The sequence below is a fragment of the Betta splendens genome, chromosome 2 (genome assembly GCF_900634795.4).
Source record: "Betta splendens chromosome 2, fBetSpl5.4, whole genome shotgun sequence".
Classification (NCBI taxonomy): Eukaryota; Metazoa; Chordata; class Actinopteri; order Anabantiformes; family Osphronemidae; genus Betta; species Betta splendens.
The window spans coordinates 17917654-17941462 of NC_040882.2; the positions used below are offsets into that span (position 1 = coordinate 17917654).

The following is a 23809-nucleotide window of genomic DNA, read 5'->3' on the forward strand; positions in this document are numbered from 1 at the left end:
TCTCGTTTTGTTTTACTTGTTGGTTTATTAATAGTTATTGAAAGGATAAAAGAATCAGAACAGGCTTACTTTTCTTCTACACAAAATCATGGCAACACTAGGGGGCAGGATAAGGATGCTGCATCAGGACCAGACAACTCTAACCATTCACATGCATGCGCTTTATCTCTTGATACGTTGTACACATATTCTTTGTAAAGCCACTACTTTTGTTGTGGATCAATAAAAAAAGTAGAATACAAAACAATATATTCTGAGCAACAATAATTACTAAATTATATAAATCCTTTATTTACTTTGATGCACATTTTGTATTTTAGTTTAGAAATTTAGTTACTTATTCTAGATATTCCGATATAGCATTAGTTATTTCAATACTTAAATTTAAAAATAGAATTTTTACTTAAGTATGGAGCAAAAGGGGTCACTAATGCATTTTTATTTATTAGAGCTTAAAATCTTAGGATAATATAGTATATTTTATATACTGCAATTTTAAACAAGCAAGAATATACAATGTTTTATACAAACAATTGTAACGCATAGAACAGAGACTTACCTCAAGGTCGGTCCATAGGTGCGCAGGTTGCGAGGTCGATTAATAATGTCTTCAGGTCCGGACAGGTGAATCCATCGACGGTGAACATTCTTGACTCGATTACGTCGCACTCTCGACACAAGTTTGTTTTAAAATGGCGGCGGAAGCGTCGAGACAGGTATGAAACGTTAACGGCGGCGGATAAACTTGTGAAGTCTCCTTGTTCGCCCGCCTCTCTCATCACTGGGTAAACATTAATTTTATTTGGTGACGCTGGACGCTAAAGAAGAAACGTCTGTCGCGCCTTAACTTAATCCGGTTCCACTTGAGGAAGCGGGGCGAGTATTAGTGAGTTGGCGTCAGCAGCGAGTGTTTGGCGAGCAGCTCCGGTTCGACGCCGCGATAGTGCGAAGAACCCTGCCTCGTTTCGTCTTCGTGGGTCAAAAAAACCCCTCCATGTCCGTGTGGATAAAATGAGCCGGGCGCCGCTTGCGGACGCTACGCTGCCGCGAGGAGCTGTCGAGGGCGCGATGGCAGCGCGGCACTAGGACCAGCATCACCATGCAGCGCTCCGGCCGGTGGACGGCCGCCACCCACCTGTAGCATCCACCGGGACCATGGCGAGCACGAGCCTCAGCACGCGGGAGCGACGGGACAGCAGCTGCGGTGGGTGCCTGGGAAGTTAGTACGGAGGGGAATTTTACGAGTGTTTTTCTTTTTGAGGACGTTACACATGAGGGTTAGATTGAATAAAAGGTTGATGCATCATCACTGACTTGGTGAACCTTGACTCTCGCCACTTGTTATATAATTTAAACTTACTCTCCATACAGAATGAGGAAACATTTGACATTCACTGTGACTTTCTAAGTGCCTTTTCAAGCTTTCAATGATAAAATATGAACTTTTATGTCATTCACTTTTGCCTTTATAAGATGCATCTCAAGTTGACTCAACAAGCGAGCTCTGCATTTGCAACAGCCCTTTAAGTCTGTCAGAGATGTTCACCCTTTAGGAAATGTGCCGTCACAACTTCTGTTTTTGAATACAAAAGGAGCACATGCACGTGTTTAGGAATTCCTCTTATTATTCACCCTAAAATGTCAGTGGCTGCTACTGACATTAAGACTGGCAGAACAAAGTTGAAAGTGACACAACAACACCTTCAGGGAAACAAGACCGTGCACGTGTGCGTCTTTGTCCCTCACGCTGTTTACTTTCACTGGGTTTTGATTGTCAAGCCTTACTAGAGATACTTCATTTCTAAACAAGGGTGTTGGTGCGTGGTCAGAACAACTCCTTTGTGTCACGGACTGATGTGTATTCATGAGCTTGGGTTGTAGATTATTTCCACAGAGGCACAGGAACAACCTGTTGCTGTGCTTTCAGACACAGTTGACTGTGCTCACATGACATCCTGCAGGTCAGGGTTTAAAGCTTTAGTAAGAATCTGGCTTTATGTGTCAGCTATTAGGCTAAATATTAGGCCCTGGGTTAGAGTTAATTTGAACATTGTGTTACAGCGATAATGAAATAATTTGTGGCACTTTTGCTTTGGTCTGAATCCGCACATACAGTACACAATTAATTTCAAACTCATTAAAGTTCTCCACAAAAGATAAGCATTAAGGAAATTTTCTAATCTGTTGGACGATTAAAGGTTTACCTTATTTCATCTTATTTTCAAAACTAAAAATGTGTAACAGAAAGTCTTGTGACTTTGTCTTTTCACAAGAACCCAAGGCTTCAGTAATCTACCCACGAGCACTGGGTGCAGTAGCTTTAGCTTAGCTTGCCAGCTGGTGTTAAAGCGCGCTAGTGTGTCACTTGGGCCTGTGTTCATGTTACACCACAGAATCCAGTTACACCCTGAATACTGTGCGATTAGCTTCCACATCTTAAGCTTCCACACCCATGTATCTAATGGTGGATTAGAAAGAAAGGCATGTATAAAAATAGTAATTTCATTGTACTTCAGATCATACAGATTAGTGTTTTCTAGCACAGTTTGTTGTTATCGTTGTGTAGTTTCCATAGTTACTGCTAATATCTTGTCCACTGCGTGGTCATATTTATTTTTCTAAATTCTTGCCTCGATTAATTCATCTTCTAAATCCAGTTCTTCCTAGAACTCATGCCAAAGACAGAACATAAAGTGCTTATTAACAGAGAGCAACAGGGTTAAGCTGTGGAAGAAAGTTCACGTATTGTCCTCAAGTTACAAGTTAGCATTGCATTTTTACAGCAATATAAATTCAGTTGCAAAATTCAAACTAATTGAACTCTAAATTGTTTTGTTTTATAGATGTGTCTGGAGGAGGAACCATCGTGGAGAATGGCTCTCTAGTCAAAAATCTAAGTGCATCTGACCTCCACCTTCACAACAACCATTGCTGCCATGAAGTCAGTAAGACCTCGCACAATGAGCCTGTTCTGCCCACTTACAAAGCATCCTGCTCCTCATCACCCATCTACTACGACAGCCCCCAGAAGAAACACTCTGACCCAGAGCAGGATAACCACAGCTGTACATCCCAGGACTCAGGCATACCCACTTTGGAGATTAACCCTCCAGAGCCCATCATACACAGTCACCAAAGTGACACTGGCCTCATCCTGAACTCCAGTCACGATTCTCCTGCCACCTTACCACTGAGTGATGATCCCTCAGATAGCAACACCTTCAGGAAATCGTCCACCTTTCCTCGCAGCGGATACGACTCTGTCCGCCTTTTTAGCCCCACCGCCAGATTGTCCTCCACCACAGGCCTTGGAGTTGGGGGCGGGGTCTTGAATCGTAGCGATGACATTTCTGTGTGCAGTGTGTCCAGCATGAGCACAGAGCTGTCGGTTTCCAATGAAGACATCATAGACTTCACTGTGACTTCTGACTCCAGTGCCATTGTCACCTTGGAGACGGATGAGAGTGCCACCGGTCACTTTTCGGACATAACGCTGTCATCATCCCATAGAAGCCACGCTGACTTATGGAGCCCCGATCGATCTTATCTGGTGTCAGGCGTCTCAAAGCAGGAAGAAGATGGCAGGCAGAAGAAACTGGGGCCTCTGGCCAGTTTGTTCAACAAGTAAGTTTTCCTATAGCTCAGCAAAAAATGGCTTCAGTGGATAGGAACGTATTATAATACTGTTCATGCAAAATATGATGAAGTTTTGACCAGGCAAATGTTTATTTATTTAAGCTTGATTTCCTGTCATGACAGCACTTTGTTTACCATTTTATTATAGCTTTACAGAACTAATTTAAATTCCTCAACACACCTTATTTGGTCAAAATATGCCCCATTAGTGTAGTATGGTCTGCGTCACCATGCTAAAGAATTTGTCTCTACCTAAGCTTGACAGATTAAAGCGTTGCACTGTGGCCCACTGCCTCTAACATTAGCTAAACAAAACCCTGCTAGAAATCCAGGCAGCACTGTCAAATTTTTTTTCTAAACGGGAGGGATTTTGCATCACTGTTGGAGATCACACTGCTGCTGTGTGTAAAGATGATGCTGTAACATCGTATTTCACAATTATGTATGTGTGTGACTTGGTGTATTTTGTTCCTTCTTCTTAAAGCTGCAGCATCATTTAGTTCACATGTGGTTGCGCAGCAGTCTTGGTGTATTTTATTCCAGCTACTACTGTCCTTTACAGCAGGATTTACATTGGTGCCTCTTTACAACTGTCATTGGTTTTTACTTTAGTGCTTTAAACTACCGATGATTAGCCTGTGAAGCTAGATTCAGTGTTATTGTCTTGGTCACATGTACTGACTATCTCTGTCCACATTCCACTATCTGCCGATGCAACACTGGAGGGGATTTTATAACACGTGGTGATTGCATTTATTACTGGCCTGCTGATAGGGGAAAACACAATTTTTCTGTGATTTGGCACCCCTTTATGACGTGTGTATTTGTGCAACTAAACAAGGTTCAAGGTTGTAAAGAATGGGTAATAAACCATAGCCTTGATATTGCATAGCAGTATAATGATACAATAATGACCAGTAATTATGTTACTGTCGGCCTCATACTAATGATCATGATACAGATAAAATGTGAATGGGTCAATGGATAACTTCAATGTTCACTCAATGTTCATTTTAGCAGTGAAGGTTTGCACATGGTTGCTCCGTCAGTCTGACTAAACACCTTTTTACAATACAAATGTTTCCAACTAATTAAAATTTGTCATCCAATGTAAAGCAAACCAATGATGGATATTCACACTGGGACTTTAATGGTTATTAAGTTTAGACTACGTATATCCTTCATGTCAAGCAGCGGCACTTTGTCCCACACTTGTCCCTCTCCCGCTATCCCTCCTTCGTCACATGGAGAAGTTCCTGTGCTTCCGGCAGCTATTCCTCCCCTCCCACTTGCTATGTCAGGCGTGTCGCAGTGGCAGAGCAGCCTGTTCCGTCTCGCTCTGTCCGAAGCTCTCTTTGAGAATGTAACGCTATGGAAGCCGTTAACCCAAGTTGTCACTAAGAGGCGGTTCAATCTGTTCTCCTGTTTACTCTTAACTGTGGAGGACTGAGTCGGTGACGGAGCAGGATGGCAGCCCCATCACTACTTCTGTACAGTGACAGGTAGGGCAACTCAGACTAAATTGACAATCAGCAGTGTTTTTTTTTTTTTTTTAACTTTGGGCAGTGGCTTTTAAGTGATCAGTCCTGTCCAGTGATACGTCCATGCCCGATTCACCTGCTGAATGCTGTGGCTTTTGGTCTAGATGGTGGATTCTCTCTAGATCTAAACGCACTGATCATACGATGTTCCATTTGGCTGTAGCATTCTGTCGTGCTCAGTCATGCCTTTTTATGATGTAAAGTCAGTGCACTAATTTCTGTCCTCCTGCACTAGCGTGTTTGATGGTTCTGTGCCAGTCTTGTGACACCCCTGTACTTTATTTGCACACTAAGCATTGTGAAATTGTAGACTTCATCACAACCAGTTCAGCTCAAAGCTACATCTTGATTGTAGCATACAAAGACGCAGTGCTTGTCCTTGGGCTGTTCTGTGCCATTCCGCTTGAGCACTAGACTATAGCTGTAATCAGCCAGCTGTCACGTTGAAGCACATTTGTCCCAGACTGAATGCAAATCATGCTCTCGTTGTGAACATTTGTTTGGCAACACAAACTCTGGTCTTTAAAAAAAAAAAAAGAAAGCACAGTCTTCTCTAAAGTTGTTTAAAAGTGGTTTAAAGTCAGATTTTGCGGTGGAGGTGCTCACTTGGTCTTCGCACTTCGACCTGTGAATTGTTTTACAGTGGCTCACAGGGTTACTCGAGTTCACCACTCCCCATTGTTCAGCCTGGTTATAGTTTACTTTTTCCACTCTAGGTTAGTCATGTTATGCTGTTATGACATGGTATGAGCCTTAAGGTTTGAAGCTAAACAAGCTAATTATTGTCACAGGAAACCTGTTGATATCATTTGTTATGATCTTATGATCTTTTATGATCATGTTGGGTTTCTCATCACCCTTTTTTTTTTTTAGATAGAGTTTCACTTGTCATTTTTGCTGTGTTTCCTCTTGAGAGCTAAAAATGTAATACTTTTTTTAAAAATTGTTTTCTGGAGGCTGTGATTACAGTACATGTTCTCGTATTTTGAGGACAACTTCCTTTACCAACATTTGTGTGGCTCTGTCTCAGCGCTTTATTTTCATCTTCCAGCTTTTCTTGTTGTTTTTCTTTTTTAATATTTCCTGTAAGCTGTTCGGAAAATCGGATTTGATTGACAATAACCGTGATAGAACACAGTCGCCGTGTGACTTGTCATTGTGAGGTTGTCATTCTTGAGGAATGAGGAAACACCTCCTACTGTACTTTAATGAACAATGTTGTTGGTAAGCAGATTTGAAAATATGCAGGATGCTGCTGTGAGTGCAGCTGAGTTCAAATGTAAAGGCATGAAGGATTTTTACAGCCATAGTGTCAACACAGTTTAAATAACGTAAATATTACCATCACTACAAAACAGTATCAATGTTTGAGGGGGACATGAGGTTTAAGGCAGTTTTCTTTTGGTTTTTTTATTTCTCAGCAGCATATCCAGCAACAACAGATAAATATTGCACTTGCAAAAGTGCAAAATCATTATCCTAAAGCTTCCGAACAAAGTAATTATTAATGTTATTGATCTCTAACCTCTTACACAGACATGTTTTAAATACAGTTGACTATTACAATATAGATGTATGATTAAACAATTGATAAAAAATTGTCAAATTTCCTCTTGATCCTTAAATCAGCAGGGCATAGACTGCTTGGCGTTACAGCCCTGTACTCTGCCTGTGCCGTCACCTTTCCTGGTCAGAAGAGGCTTTCATGTGACCGACCGCTTTATTCATGTCTTTTCAGCTCTGTGCCATTCAGGCATTTAATTAAAGCCCTCAGTAACAGCTCCGTGATGACACTCCACTGAGAGAGGAATGAAAAGAATCGCTAGCTAAGTGGCGCAGTAGAGCCTGCTGAATAGAGAAAGACCTTTTACCATGTGGATCATTTTCAGTTTTTTTTTTTAAAAATTAGGATACAGATAATATTGATTCTTCAATAAAACCTCAAATTTGGAAGCAATAATAATTTATTTTTGCTGTGTACAGTAATCTAGGTTTATTAGTTCTATGACCAGAGTCCCGTCTTACATAATGTTATGTAGATGACTAGAATGCTCTCTCGGTAGCCTGTATGGCTTATTTCAGCTAAAGGTTAAGCAGTTCTCTGGTCCCCACAGCCATCCAGGAAAAACTACAGCTGTGGCTTGTGTTCCACTTTTTTGCTTATAACCTAATTCATTTCTCTGCTCAACTAATTCCCTCTCTCTACCCTCATGCTCTCTCAGGAGCCTGTTTACCAGGAGGGTGAAGGATAGTCGGTCAGTGGAGCAGAGAGACCCAGGATGGAAGCTGTTCGGGAAGGTTCCACCAAGGGAAGGGACCCACAAGGACCCTAAGAAAATACAGACGGTAGAGTATAAATGAACATGCTTCTCGCACCTATGCACTGCTATATTTTTATTTTAACCAATTGGTAACAATTACTTTTTGTAGTATTATAACAATTGGGAAAAAGCAATAACCAAAAAAAAACAAGGTAAAACATAATGGTTGAAAGTAAACTTAGATAATAACAAACAGTTTCTCACTTTAGCTCCAAGTAAATGCGTTGTTGTTTCATATTTTGGATCTCATTGAACAACATAATAAATGTTTAAATGTGAATAATTTTAGTTAATTATATAAAATCAAATCAAAATCTTGAGGCCCTGACAGACTCATGAACATTAGATTTAAAGAATTTTGCGTCTTTTTCTCCCAACTGTTAGTGATTTGTCTCTGCTGTCTCGTATAAAGATGTTAATGATTCACACACTGACCATGGCCTGGGACTGAAACACCGAGATGCAGTTTTCTTTACAATTGACTTGTTCACAGTGGCTCAAACAAGAGCAATATCACCAGTGACAATCTGAGGGGAAAAAACACGGACTGACTGAAAGACAAGGCAATTGTTCTGTCACAGGCCATGTTCCAACTTGGAGATCTGACCTTGAGTTGTCTGTGCCAAAAACAAAACTTGGTATAAAAAAGATAACAGCTGAAACAGTATCGTCTTACAGTGATGCTTACACTGCTATCAGGCTACATTTTTCCGGGGAAGCCAGAAAAGATTTTAGCAGCACATCCAGCCACAATATTATGTATTATGTACTATGATATGAACAAATATGTACTAAATGAGTCTGCTTTCAGTGTGTTTCACATATTATCACATGGGTGACATTTAGGTTAAACTGCTATTTTTAGAACCCAACATGTGGAAAAGCAAACGTCAGCTGACTTTTTTTTTTTCTCCCGTGGTTCATAGAAAACTCAGGACGGGACTCAATGTTGACCTTGTTAATGTTTGACTTGTACCACGAATGTACACAGAGAGCATATACAGCAAGGTCTTGGTAGCATAAGAAAGCTGTTTTACCACAAGCAATGAAAACCAAGTCTGAGCTAAGTAAATCTGGACCCATGAATCAAGTAACTAATGCAGCTTTCTGTGATGTTCCTAATATATTAGCTATGTGTAAAGCTGTATAAATGTTTGTTAGCTTCAGATACTACTTTGTGAGGAGCCATTTTGTACTTGGTGAACTGATGTAGCACCGCCATGCATTTAATGTGCTTATTAAAATTCAAAATGTCAGGGGTTTTGGGATCACTGTGGAGGAATTGATTGCTTAATAATATATGATTTTTTTTCTTCAGAAACTAGGAGGTGTGTCCAAGGCTGAGCTAAATGCCTCTCTCTTGTAAAAAACATGATGGCATGATGTAATTAAAGGCTGATGCAGCCTGTTATTGTGATAGTCAATATCTATAGATAGGTTACTTGGCTCCTCTACAGTTTACAGATCCGTTCTTTAACATATTGCATTTTGGCTTTGAATTAGTATTGCTATCGACTGCTGTAATATTGGACCGGAGGAATAGCTTAACACAGTTGGGCTTGCAAGGCTTTTGTTGCCACAGGGTGCTGGGTCAATGAACTCTGCTGGTTTGTGTGGAATGCTTTATTTGCCTGGGTTATTGTTCCCCTTCTGCAGGGAGCATGGTGTACAATTTCCATCAGGAACTTTTTACCCTTTTTAAAAACAATGATGTTTTATGCTCCTACAATTTTTACCACTTTGTGCACTGTTTTCCAGTTGGCATATTAATGCGTGATGAAAAAAGTATAACTTGCTGAGCTTAAAGCTTTTTGTGGATAGAAAGTAATTAAATGTTTCTGTAGATTTTATTAATACAGTACAGAAGTTTGTTCTTTATGCAGTTTCTTGTATAAATTTAGAACGGCGTATATTTTGTCTTGAACATTTGGCATAAAATACAAATAATTGATTTGGTGAATCATGAGAATTTATTTGTAAAGCAGGGGACAAAAGAAATGCACACCACCTCGGGTGTTTTTATGTGCAGCTGCTCATTCAGTCCTGACTGGATTAGTAGGCGGAGCCGATACCCGATCCATTACTCTGGCCTTGATTAGAATGGCTGCCAGGGCACAGCAGAGCACAGAGCTCGTTTCAGCACAGCGACGGTGACTAATAACACACGGCGGTGCTGATTTGCTGATGCGCAGCAGCATTAGACCTGATGCAAAGAAGCTCAGTGGAGCATCACTGCTGTGAGAGGGAGGAAAACGGAGGGGTGTCATGCTGCTGCCGCATCCGTTCCGGCGTGGGGTGTGTCATTCTCCTGGCAGCCTGACTCTCCTTCTGCCCTCCTTCTGCACCTCCTCGGTGTCTTGTTGCCAGGAGTGAGCCCTTGGAGGCAGCGATGACGCTAGGCTAGGGCTTTGGAAACATACCCCACCGGAGGACTGGCTGTCTGCAAGGACCCACAGCGTTCATGGTGAGTGAGCGTTTACACTGCGAGGACAAGCGGGTGAGCGTGGTGACCCTCGGTCTCTCTCCTTGTCTGGCAGAATCAGAGGGCATTGGTAGTCACAGCATGAAAGAGCGGCAGCAGAGGAGGAGGTTGGGTCAGGTTTCACATAATAGCCCCTTTCAGTTTATCTTTGCTTGTGGTGGGGGCGATAATGGTCAGGATGTCTCCGTCACAAGAAAGATGAAAATGTTGGGTTTCCAGTTTTTGTTTGTAGCCTGCTGTCCATTTTCATTTCATCTGCGAGGACCTATAGCCTTAAAGTTTAATGCAACAACAGCATGTGTAGCAGCACCGTCTCATTTCTCACTCGGCTTTTTGAAGCGTGTCAAGTAATTTCCCCATTTGACATCTGACTCAGTGAGACTCTGTTTGTGAGCTCCCTGTAAAACATGCTCAGATAAATATCAGTGGATTATCAGAGCATTGGTGCCAGACTCATCGTTCCATCTGTTTGTCTGCATATTGTACATTTTCTTCATTTAGCTACAACAAAGCTGCCAGATTAGTACAGTAGCCCTTACTAACAGGCTCATGCTGCTTCTCCGCTCCCCTGTGGCAAATGTAATTCAAACTGTTAGTGTGTCAGTCTCTGTGCCAAACGGTACCACATGCAGATGAAATCTATTTATTTCCACATTGCAACCCCAACTTGGAATTGAGGTGTTTAAATTGAATTTTTTTTTTTTTGAATTCCCCACTTACTGGGAGTCAACTGGTATGGTCATTAGGGCGACTAATGCATTTACACAGCCTAGATTAAATACATTTTTTGTTGATGGTGATTTAGTGTGTTGAGCTGTAAAAGTAGATGTTTATTTTTTATTAAGTAAACAACCAGTTAGAAGACGTCATGGTCTAGTACAAAGTTCACTTGAATGAACAAAAGAATGCAACCACAAAAAATATTTTGTTAAATATTAATGTTTTTCATGAGGAAGTGTCTGCATCGCGATGTCCTCCATTGTTTTTATGCATAGACCTTTACCCTTTTAGAGTTGACCCTCTTGCTGGACTAGTTCAAGGTAGCGTAACAAATACAGAAATAAAGTTAATAAAATCCAAAATGGACTTAAAAAACGGGCTTGGATTCTCCAGTTATAAATGCCAGCCTATTATTAAGTATTAAGTCACATGCAGTTTGCATTTCCGTTGGCTTTCTGTCCCTCAGAATGCCAAGCTTAATCACAGTGTGATTTAATTACCTGCTATTTGTTTCATCTGTGAACCTATCATGCACTTGCTGCCAAATCAACACGCCTACATTCCGACTATCCTTGCAGAAACCTTCTGACTCATTAACACTTTACTCTGTGCTCACTTTTCACACTGGGGTTAACCTCACGTTAGCTCACGGTCTAAGGCTGAGCATCGGAGCAGGTTGGCATGCAGTGAAACCAGGCATGCCACCCTGCACTGCTATGTCTCAGCTTACAATATTAAGAAAGCTGTTGTAATGTAAAGATTAATATATAATTTGTACATCTCGCCCAGATAATAAAAAAATAAAAGACGTGTGTTTTCACCAGGTGAGTCAGTGTGTATATAGTCAAAAAAGTTCTAGGTCAGTAGAGCTTTTTAAGGTCAAGCAGGGAAATAATAACAGTGCCTACTTTATTTGATGCTATGCTAACTTAGTTTCCCTGCTTTTACCTGCTGGTGATATGCAAATCAGAATTCCCTTGAATCAACTTTTATCCCAGAGATGTTTGGGCAGCCAGAATTAACAGGAATTTTCCTTTACATACTATACCTACCAAGGGCTTCTGTAGCATGAAGTTACCATGTTGAGTGGCATCAGGAATAATCCGTAATTGGCAGTTTTATTTTAGCTGTGTTGAATAACTCCTTCATTAGTACAAGTAATGTGCTTCATCATCAGTATAATTGGTTTTATAACTGTTACCCATTTATGTTAGGCTGAGAAACAACCTAAAGTACATGCAGTACTTCTTTCCCCACACACACCTCTCAGTGCAGTGTCACACACATCTTGTCTTGTGTTTCACCTTGTGGGTAGCACCTGCATTGTTGAACAGATGCCAGGTTGTCCTCCCCGCCTCCTCCTCATGCCATCTCCCTCCCCACTTCCGCTCCCCTCCCCTTTCTGCAGTATCTCTTCCTTCCCAGAGTGTGAAGCGCTGGCTAGCCTTCTTATCGATGGCCAGCTGTTGTTTTATGTTCAAGGAGCTGTATTAAACCCTGGCAGCATTCCGTGGACATCACTGTTTACAGTTCGTAAGACAATGCAAAAGAAGGCTGTGTAGTTGATCTCAGTGTACTTTAAGCGATCTCTCACCTACATTCTTTAGTGCCAGTTAAGTAGTTTTCTATTACTGCGCTAGCTTTTAGTATCACACTCCCTTAAGTCTTTTGTGTTTTTTGTCCCCTCAGGTACAAACGTCAATGTTTTTATCTCTTACACTCTTGCTCCTTGCTGTCCTCCTCCTAATCTATTTTACACCACTTTATTATAAATATTACCAGCAGTTCATCAGTCTCTCTCGTATTTGTATTGCGTTTAGTACCATTTGACAAGTACTTGCACCTAGATCCTCTTAAGTAATGCCCCTTATTTTCATGGAAGATGAGACTTTTAATACAGCTTCATCCCCATCAACTGTTTATTAATCTATGTCTCAGCATCATATTCCTTTTGAACCCACAACTTGAAGCATTTTACACCTAAAACATCGTTGGCCTTAGTGATGAGTGTGTTGCACTTTCTGCCCTCAATCCTCAATCAGTGACTCATTCAAATTCAATTATCCTCATTTGTCCCCCGGTGGCAATGGAGACAGGCTTTGATACAATAGACACCAACACAAAGGCAGAGTAATGACACATGGTGTGTCACAAACTGTCACACAGGAATAGATTTTCCTGTGTGCACCGTGGCCTGTGCTGATCAATGTGAACATCCCCGTGGCAACACAACGTTAAGGTAATTGTTTGCAGGCCTCGCACTGCATTATTAACCAGAGCAACGCACACTAGAGGCAATTCTGGACACACATGGGGTTGCATGCACACTCGTATTGCACTTGTCCTATTTTCAGTAGCTTCCAAGCAAACTAGCAACACAATACTGTTTTCTTTCAGCAGGTCTAGGGTCTTCGCTTAACTAAGGGTACTCTAGCCACTGCCTGATTCAGTTTGCAGCCTCAGTGTATTCTGTGTATGCAAGCCCCAGTTGCATACACAGAATGTTAGTCAGCTGATTGTTCTCCTTGCGCTAAACTGTTCTGTGGCCTTAGCTGACTGTCATATGCCTTATTGTCGGTGGCTATCTAGCTTCCAGGGGTGAAGCAGAAGTCATACACTCATTAGACAGCAGCTGACAAATGCTCAGGGCCCACTGGGAAGTTTTCCCATTTGTAGTATAGCATGGTCTAAACTTATGTGTTGATTTTTGCAGGAATATGAAACAAAGGCTGGCAGAGCTGGACCTGGCAACCCAACATCACCCAGGCAGAGCGTGAGGAAAAACCTGGACTTTGAGCCCCTCTCTACTACTGCACTAATACTGGAGGACAGACCTGCGTATGTGAACGTACACTTTTTCAGATCTTGGAGCTGTCTTCATTTGCTGTGACTGTCCGTGGAGTTCCCTTATTAAACAATGACTCCACATCAGCAGTCTTCCTGTCACTGTCCTTACCTAATTTGTTCTTTATCAGCCCTTGTTCCTCTGCCAGGTCATTAGACTCCTTTGAATATTGTTCCAGCTCTCTCTGTCCGAGTTTGTATCACAGACTGTAAAAGAGAAGTGCTGCTGAAAGTTTAATGACCCTCTTTTAGCCTGGCTCCATTACTGCTGTTTTTGTGTAAACCTATAGACTTGTATATGCTGAGCCATGGTAGAACAGGGTGAATGGATCTAACAGCATCACTGGGGCTGTCTAAAGAAGAGGAAGTTCACTCTAACAGTATGACTAGCAAAACTGAGTTCAGCTGAAGCTTAGATCTAGAGCGCTAATGCTCATGCAATCCCACTAATGTTTTGTCTAATTATCGTCGCCTTCTACTGGTCAAAGATAATGTTACTCGCCTTTCACACGCTCATGGACTTAGTCATCTAATCCTTTTATCTTCTATAATGTATATGGCCCTTTTGGTACAGTAGCTGTGATGTGATGATTAGCTTTTAAAAATCCTGTATCCAGGATTCCACCCTGAGATTTAGCAGCACACACGCATTTTATTTGCGCGATGTGTGAAACTAGATTAAATTTGCAGTAAAATTTATATTGCCAAGGGTTCTGAAGATTCAATATGAAGGATTGGAATATGAGACAATCTTGATGCGGTTGTACATTTTCCTTGTCATCCCACTGAAGCATGATGAACATAAATAATGCAGTGAAACCCCAGCGAGCGTCTAGTTACTAATCTATGGACTTGTGTGTGTGTGCGTGTTGCAGTAATCTGCCTGCCAAGCCGGCCGAGGAGGCTCAGAAACACAGACAACAGTATGAAGAGATGGTGGCCCAGGCCAAGAAAAGAGGTAACAGTGCCTAGGTGCCTTTAAGCTCAGTGTGCTACACTGCAGTTTATATGTTTCTTCATCATTCATTCATTTCATTTCCTTATTATGACCATTATCTCTCTCAATGCTCCTCTCTCTAGAGCTGAAGGACGCTCAAAAGCGGAAGAAGCAGCTGGAGGATCGGTGCAAGCTGGAGGAGAGCATTGGCACAGCGGCCCAGACATGGAACCAAGAGATCTTGCCTAACTGGAGCACAATGTGAGTACAAACGCCCGGAATTATCAGCTGATCTGAAATGGGTCTTGAGGCAAGTGCAGAATGAGTTACTGTATAATGAAACATCTGTGCCAGTAACACCATGAATCACGTCATGGATTTAGTGTTTGTCAAAGGACGATAAAACAGAAATTCTGAGCAAATGGAGACCAGATCAAATATGACCACATCTCTCAGCACATTCACACAGGGCAGAATCCATGACAAAGCATTGGGGGTATTTTCAGCAAAGCACATCGTGCCCTGTGCGGAGTAGCAGCGTGTAGTTAAAATGCTTAGTCTGACAAAGCAGCACAGTAACTCCCCAGCTTGAGGTCAGAGTACAAACAGTCAGACTTGTTCTTGTGTATTAAAGTTATTCACGTCTGTTTGGCCTCATATCTAAAGTCTGAGTCAGCAAAACATTGGAGCATGAAGTGAATGTTTGCTGATGGAGAAAATACTATCAATTGCAGGACAAACAAATGTCAACCTGTTTTCCAAGCATTTGGCAGGCACTAAAGAAATGAAGCCACTCCTACGACTTGATTATGTTTAGTTCTCGGTTCCCAAACACACAAACGCTGGCACTCTTGTGTTAAGAGTTTGTGTGGATGTCTCTAAATGTCACAATCTCAATGGAACACCACCCACTTTGGTTTTGTCTTTTCCATGTAGATATGGTGTAATTCATGTTGTCACAACAATACAAATGGAGCGCTCTCAGTTCAAGGAGAGGAATTATCTGCACTTCATGACTGCCACCTTTTTGCTCGATTAAATAATGGGCTCCGCTGTAAAATACACCGATTCTTCACAGTGTCTTCACTTTCTCCTTGCATGCATCCCTCCTTCAGGTGTACGTCTCGGCGCGTGAGAGACCTGTGGTGGCAGGGCATCCCCCCCAGTGTGAGAGGCAAAGTGTGGAGTCTGGCTGTGGGCAACGAGCTCAACATCACGCATGGTATGTAGGAGTGACGTCCTCACCTGAACCTGTACCTCACGCACGAGAGAATATGCCAGTAGCAATTAGCATGAGAATGGCACAAGAGACACACCCACCTGCGTGAGTAGAAATGTCTGAGATTAGTGATGAACTGAATAAGAGATAAATGAGAAAGAGAAAACATGTCCATTACCAAATTAGTATTGTACCAGTATTTCAATAGGGATCAAAGACTTTACAGAGGAGCACAATCTGTAACTCGACAGCCTCTGTGCGTGCGTGTCCCCAATGCGCTGTGATTCAAGCTCAGGCTCTTCAGAGCTGTCCATCTTGGCCTAAGTAGCTGCTAAGTGGCTGTTCTCAGTCCAGTGATGAATGAATACTTCCCCCAGCCTTATCTCAGCTTTGAGTTGCTTTCGGCCATTACTATTTATATGCTGTTGCTGGCTCCTGAACATAGTTCCAATGCCTTGTCCCAGATTGCTCATTATATTAGTTCAACATCTCCTCACTAGAGGGCAGCCACATATCAAAGAAGACTCTAAGGCATTCAGTGCACTTCCACAGCACAAATGTAAAGAAGACACTTTGTTTATTCACTTTTAGTGTTACTGCTGCAGGGAACCTTATCCTTTAATGGCCTGAATTGATTTCTGTCCAATCGACATGTTTCCAGTACCCTCTTGTCACATAATGTCTGTACTGTGTCCCTGCAGAGCTGTATAACATTTGCCTGGCCCGGGCAAAAGAGAAGTGGAATACGACTGCAGCACCTGCCACCGAGGCTGAAACGGAAGGTATGCTCCAAATAGAAGCTGTGTCCTTTGTTTATTGTTGTATAGAAGGCTACATTCAAACATCGTATGTGCTTGCTGCTGTGTCTTACAGATGTCGATTCTTCAGACAGAGAATCAAGCTTGGAGCTAATCAAGCTGGACATCTCAAGAACCTTCCCCCAACTGTGCATCTTCCAGAAGGTCAGACCTCACAAACACCATGGGCCTTCTCACGGAGGTCATAATGTGTCTTGTGCAGAAAGGATAATAGGACGATTGTGTTTCTACATTCCCCTAAAAACTTTGATAATCAAAGCAGATTGTAACACTTGGTCCTATTTCTGTGTGTGAACATTTGTTTATTGAGTGCTTGATTGTCCTCATTATCTCATTGTTTATTAGGGCGGTCCCTATCACGATGTGCTGCATAGCATTCTGGGAGCATACACTTGTTACCGGCCAGACGTTGGCTACGTAAGTCTCCCCTACACGTCCTGTTGTAATTCCTTAGCACACTTCCTACTTCAAAATGTTTTTTTTTTTATCATAAAAAATATCACATAAATATCATGTGTCCACACGACTGATTAGTTTGTTTAAATTTGCCGTCTATGTTATGACGTGCTTTCCGTCTGGAGCCATTACTGTCTGTATCCAGCTGTGGGTCACATGCCCCTGTGACCCAACTGAACTGATTAGACTTTGGTGGCCAAACATCTGTGTCACCTCATGTGTGCCCCGTTTTCTTGACTGGTTGGTTAGTGCCACTGTGGTCATACAGTATGTGAACCTGCTGCCTGCACAGTATGTTTAGATGGAGAAGTAGGGGAACACCTTGAGCTGATCCACATGTGTGGCAACAGCTGTTTGACTGGCTGTAGCACATGGTAGTAAACAGGCCTGGTGGCCAATAATTCCTTTTTGAAGTTGTCTGTTGTTTCTCCATATTTGTTGTTTAGCAACATATTTTTACACACAGCCTTTATTCTTCTTGCATGTTACTCTATTTAGTTTTTTTCTTTTTTACCAAACATTCAGACTTAAGACCCCTGTAGGTGTCCAGAGCCCTCAGCTGCTAGAGTAAAGGTTGGATATATGTACTGTAGGGCTTATATCATATTGAAGTTGTGGTCTGCATACATGTAGTGCAAGTGGCGGCAGTGGTGAATCTAAACCCACATTTATCACACTTGCCCAGTCAAGATGCTCCATTTTCAGTATGTTTGTACAGCGGAGTGTCACTAGATGTCAAAACCGTTTCCTTTCGCGAAACCCTCTCATCTTTCCAAGAAGCTTTACTAATGCTGTGCCTTCATGACACTGAGTTCATGACTCATCACTGTCTATTCTTAGCCTCTGACCTTCTTAAATTTCTCTTCTTTTCTTTCTTTATCATCTTTATATTTTGATTTGTTCATTTTTGGGTCAGCAATTTTGTCCTGTGTAAAATGTTCTAATTCAAAAATGGATGATTGGTATTTGCTGATGCCTTCAACTTTGCACTCTGGAGCCACACTGTGCATGTAGATGCTGCGGTTTGCCTATCTGCTCCTCGCCGCAGCCCTGTGCATTCTTTACTTCTTTTTAAATGACTGTGACTTCCTGCAGTGACCCCAACCCATGAGCTGCTACGCACACACACCACACAAGCTGTGCATTTACCTGTGTGCAGTTTTTTCTGCTTTTGTTCTACATCTGCACGTCATCTTTAGCATCTAGACTGAAGCCGATTGACTCTGCCATTTATTGTGCTGTCATTTCATATAATAGTGTTTGTTACAAGCAGTGATGCGAGACGGTCCTTTTGAACAGGTCATTTCTGCACCCTCACGTCCAAGTGCTCTGTAAAAAAACAAGAAAGGAGTATGATAAAGCATGGTTACATCTCTCTCATGTTTGTATCGTCATATACTGTGTGTAGGTGCAGGGAATGTCCTTCATCGCTGCAGTGCTGATCCTGAACTTGGACACAGCTGACGCCTTTATAGCTTTTGCCAACCTGCTCAACAAGCCCTGTCAGATGGCTTTCTTTAGAGTTGACCACAGCCTTGTGAGTATGCGCACACACACATTCCACCCACAGACTTCACAAAATGTTTTGCAGCTTCATTCCAGACTGAACTATAATTTTTATAAACATTTTTACAACATACATTGCTTACATTTATACAGTATGTGTGGGGGGTTTCAGCCACATTTGATCATGATTTGAATTGCTCATGCTGTCTGAGTTACTTCACTTTTGATGTGTTGACACCACAGAAATCTGACTTGACCACTCACATTTCCCATCATCCTCTTTGGTGCCTGTACAGTGTACACTTCACTCCTCAATGTCGTCCATTTCTAATAATGACTCACAGCCCTGGTTTATTGAACAGTGAAGTGGTTTGTTTATGTGTGTTACTATGTGACCACCTTCTGTTTCCTCTGCAGATGTTGACCTACTTTGCAGCATTTGAAGTGTTCTTTGAAGAAAATTTACCAAAGCTCTTTGCACATTTTAAGAAAAACAACTTGACCCCTGATATTTACCTTATTGACTGGTGAGTTTGAGCTTTTAAGCCTAGAAGAAGTAATGTAGGTTGTATTGGAATGATGTCAGACAATTGAGAAATATACTGTATTTAATATTATTACACAATTGTACCTATTGAACTACTTGTGGACATTGTCCCGGCTAAACTGTAACACCACTAGAAGCTAAAGCACCAGCTCACGAGATGCTCTCCACATGACTCTCACATTGAGCCCGTTGCAGTTTTGGTGTCAGGTGTGTTTCCGAGAAACTAGGCCAGATATTAACGCAGGGTTCAGGCGATCGCTGCTTGACAGTAAAAATGTTTATTACTGCTGAGCTCTCGCTTACACAACGTCAGTACATAACAAGTCAACATGAAAATATGTTATGATGAATATTGAAGAATTAATTGTGCTTTTGTGATAATTTTCCACCTTTTTCCACATTTGTTAAACCTAAACATCAAACTAAAACTAAACTAAATGTTTATTTTTGTAGTTGCATTTACTTTGACAACTACTGAATTTATTAATTTTAAAGATATTTTTTTAAAACAACAAGCTCAATATCATTATCAGAATAAAACCTTTGGACAGCTGATCCTGGTAATGACTTAATGTATTTTTTTTTTCAGTATACCAAATAAAACTGAGTTTTCACTTCAGTTCATTGTTCGGCTCTTTGGCCTAAAGCTGAAGTTTGTTTTTTTTTCCACACTGCTCATGGCAACATTTTCAGACCACACAAAGTATATTTAAACAACCACACAACAGTGTGAGAAAGTGTTGGTTCAATAACGACGTGTTCACACACGTCTAGTTAGTGTTGACAAGTACAGAGTAGTTATGTAAATGTCATGGACAAAAACATACCAGCAAATACAACACGCTCACGTCACACGCAAGGCAATACTTAAAATCCCAAAAAAACCTAATGCTGCGTTCTTGACCAGCACTGGTGCTGAGACACTGGAGAGATGTTGCTGGAATAACAACCTGACACCGTTGTTTCTGTCGCTCCAGGATCTTCACATTGTACAGTAAGTCGCTGCCTCTGGACCTGGCGTGTCGGGTGTGGGATGTGTTCTGCAGGGACAGTGAGGAGTTCCTGTTCCGAACGGCGCTGGGGCTGCTGCGTCTCTACCAGGACGTCCTGACCTGCATGGACTTCATCCACATGGCTCAGTTCCTCACCCGCCTGCCCGACCTCATCCCGGCCGAGCAGCTCTTCCAGCACATCGCTGCTATTCACATGACCAGCCGTAACAGGAAGTGGTCACAGGTGGGACGTTGACTCTTCACTGCTTCACGTTTCGTGTTCTTGTGCTGTTTCTAACTGTGCTTCCTTTGTGTTCTCAGGTTCTGCAGGCGTTGCAGAAGGATCAGGAGCGAGGTAGCCCGGTTCTGAAGCGCTGAGCTGGGATCGCAAGAAAACTATCTCACCTCTCCAGCTCCCCTCAAGCCTTTAGAAATTCTGGACTCTTGTCAGGCTCGGTGGACTTAAAGGCAGCATTGTTCACTTTGGGGAGACATCTGGTTGAACTGCTGTGATAAAACTCTTCAGCCAGAGCTTTGGCTGGAACCAGGACCCCACTGCGGGTCTCGCTGAGGAGGTAGGGGTCTGAATAGAAATATGAGGCCTTATGAAACCCCGGGCACCCCTCCCGTGCTCCACAGTGGACTGGAAACTGTAGCTGGAGGTTGAAGAATGTGTCACACACTCCCACGTACAACCTAGCAGAATGATTCAGGTTTCCACAGACCAGGAAACCTCAGATCAGTTTCTGCTCGATTCCTCCACAGGTTTTAATTCTGTCATCGGCACCATTTCTGGCTGCAGTTCCACTTGTCTCCTCTCTTCTAGCACATTTCTATCAATTTTTTTTTTAATACAAGGTCAGATCTATAACGTTTAAAATCTCCCTTCGATGGGGATATTTCTAGAATTACATTCATGTTGTGGAGTTTTTTTGTTATTTTTTTGTCGTCAGTGGGGAGTTTTTTTTTTTTTTTTATTCCATGAAGTCATCTCTAAAAATAAAAATGTTCTACGAAATGAAAGCACGTGAAGATTAGTTCGGTGCTTGTGACGACGCCTCATTGTTACATGTAACGCATTGTTTTTCCCCTCTATGAAGAGGTCATAAGCTTCTGGTTTTATTAGTTTTATAGTGAGATTATGTGTAGCTGTTGGTTATACTGTCAGACATCACCTGCCCTGTTCTTAATGTTTAAGGTACATTTCAGGTAGTGTTAATATATTGATTTGTTGTCTCTAATGTTGTGTGTGTGTGTGATGTCTTCTGTGCATTTATTTAATCTTTATCAAATGGAAGGAGGGATGTGAACTAGATTTTGAATGAAGGGTTTCTTCTGATTCTGTCCCCACTAGAATGCGTTTGCACCTGATTTCAGTACGGCAAAGTGCAGATGAGGTTGTGACCTAAGCGTCACGTTGTGTGTACTTATGTGTGTACTTATGTGTGTATGTGGTGGTAGGAGTTTAACTGCTGATGGCCCTAGGCCGAATCACCTCTGACCTACAAGGGAATATCCAGCGATCAAGAGTCATCTGCTGCATCAGAGCAGAGGAAGCTGTGACATGCACTCAGTTGTAGCAGCAGCTCTTTGTTCAACAGTTCTGTGTTCTGTTGCCAAAGTTGTTGAGCTGTAGCAGACCCAGGTAGTGGTCAGAACTAGATCCCAAGGACGCTCATAATGCATGTGGAGTTTTCAGTCCAACACTATACAGTAGGTTGCAACCTTTTAGTTTCCTTATTGCAGTTTTCCTATCGATGCAACGAAACTGATACTGGAATGATGTGACGCAGGAGAAACATTTTGCAATGAAATCTTATCGAGCAATATCTTAAGCAGATGTCACTGAGTCAAAATGTGTGTAGTTATTTTTAGAAGTCATGCATCTGTCCTCCTCTGCTCACACCCACCTCTATGCTGAAGCATTTACTGCACTAGCCCATGTTTCAGTGGTCTGAAGGCCCACACATATGGTTGCTGTCACCTGCTCCTCACAGCATCCATCAGACTGCATGTCCATGTTTGTTGAATGTGTAAAGTGGGGAGACGTGTGGAAGTCGCCTTGTCGTCTTGTTTTTCCTGCCGTGCAGAACATGCTTGTAAAGCGTGTCAGCTGTCACCTTGGTGGAACCGCGTCGCTTTCGTGGCATTGTCAGGTTATAATTGTGTCATTGTCACGTTGCCTTCACACTGTGGTCAAAGCGTCACTTCATCACGCCATCACAGGGCAGCGCTAGGACTCTGTCAGTCACGTTACATCCCAATAAGACAATAGGTTTTGTTTGTAATGAGAGGAGGCAAAGGCTATTGATCCCATAGAAGTGTGACAGTTAACCTGTTTATCAAATGAAGTAAAACCCTGTGTGTGGGAGGGTTCAGCGTCTGGAGCTGTGTGCTCCTATTGGCAATGAAGCTGCTTCATCCTGTGTTGTGCTACTGATGCAACAGACTTGACTGTGTTGTGCCCCCTGTGATGTTGATGTTGTGTCTCCGTCCCTGTACTGACACGTGGACCACAGCTGATCAGTGAGACGGGTTTATGAACAGGAAGCGCCGCTCACTCGTGAGTTGTCGTCAGCCTGCTTTCTGGCTGCTAACAGACTGTGTGCCGCAGACTTTCTGATCACTCTTCCTGATGCACTCCCCCCTCGCCCCCCAGTGTGGTGACACACCGCAGGACTGCAATAAAGCTATTTGCACATTCATGTATTCACTTAGAGTTGTGCCTGATATCAGTTCTCAGTCACATAAGGCTCAGTTATTCATCTTTTGTTGTGTTTTTTTGTGTGTGTGTGTGTGTGTGTGTAACGTTTAGCTGTATGTACGCAGACCAGTGTGTGTTTGATTTGTTGGGTATTAGACTAATAATTGTTACAGTAAAGGCTGGTCTGTGTATAAATGAACCCTCACAGCTCTACCTACACTACCTGTAAACTACAACTTGCAGTGGTCAAAACCAAATTGAAACAAACTTTAAATAATGATTCAAAATAACATTTTTTTTTCTTGTGTTGCTTCTTTTTGTTTGCATTGTTTCCCTTCTCTTTCCAGAGCCTCGTGTACTGTAGAGAACTGACTGTATGTGGAATCAGCAAAGGGGAGAGGGGGGTCACCACGCAACCGTTTCTCACTTGAAATGTATCTAAATGATAGTTTTATTACAATAAAGACTTGTACATATACGTACTCATGAAAGAGCTGCTCTGAGTTTGCTGACGTTAAATGAAGCTGAAGCTTGTTTAGGGTGAGGTCACAGGTTCCTGGAGGTCATTGAGGCTCTTTGCTTTTAAGCTGCATTATGGGGAAATGTCTAAACTGTCACTCTGCTCCCACAATATGTTGGGTTTGCAGATGAATGTCAACATCATATTTTCAAATATGCAGATTTAAAGTACCCAGTATTTAAGCCAATGACAGCAGAGATTGAACAACAGCTTACCTGTGACAATGGACAACTGATGTATTTAGGCTTTAGGCATTAGCACAGCCACTTGTGGAAAGTACGTCAAAATTAGTCTTTTAATGTTGTTTCGGCATTTAATCAGACAACTTTCCTAGAGAAGTTTACAGGCACCACTTGGTACAGTATAAGGCCATGGTCCAGTGTATGGGTGCTACTCTCAGAATGAGCTGGAGAATGCTTTTAATCACCATCTTAGTAGGTCACCCTGACTTACTAAGATGGTGATAGTGATAATCAGCTGCTATAACCCTTCACTTACAATAATATATTCTAATATTATTATAACTAATTGTAACTAATTATAACTAATGATCATTTTTTTCACAT

The 23809-nt window shown here is 42.0% G+C and overlaps 1 protein-coding gene across 3 annotated transcripts; it reads left to right on the top strand.

The window, feature by feature from the left end:
• The first annotated feature begins 702 nt into the window (after nucleotides 1-702).
• Nucleotides 703-23214, top strand: tbc1d14 (TBC1 domain family, member 14). Of its 3 annotated transcripts, XM_029143069.3 has the most exons (14): nucleotides 703-1204; nucleotides 2844-3624; nucleotides 7400-7523; nucleotides 13414-13538; nucleotides 14420-14502; nucleotides 14625-14742; nucleotides 15597-15703; nucleotides 16402-16482; nucleotides 16574-16662; nucleotides 16864-16935; nucleotides 18383-18511; nucleotides 18898-19007; nucleotides 20005-20263; nucleotides 20341-23214. In XM_029143069.3, exons 1-14 carry the CDS (start codon nucleotides 1156-1158, stop codon nucleotides 20395-20397), a joined length of 2184 nt encoding a protein of 727 aa, XP_028998902.1. In that variant the 5' UTR covers nucleotides 703-1155; the 3' UTR covers nucleotides 20398-23214. The 3 variants fall into 3 exon arrangements, with proteins under 3 accessions (XP_028998902.1, XP_028998903.1, XP_028998904.1); XM_029143070.3 differs by lacking the exons at nucleotides 703-1204; nucleotides 2844-3624 and adding an exon at nucleotides 4926-5138; XM_029143071.3 differs by lacking the exons at nucleotides 703-1204; nucleotides 2844-3624; nucleotides 7400-7523 and adding an exon at nucleotides 7782-9962.
• The last annotated feature ends 595 nt before the right edge of the window (nucleotides 23215-23809 follow it).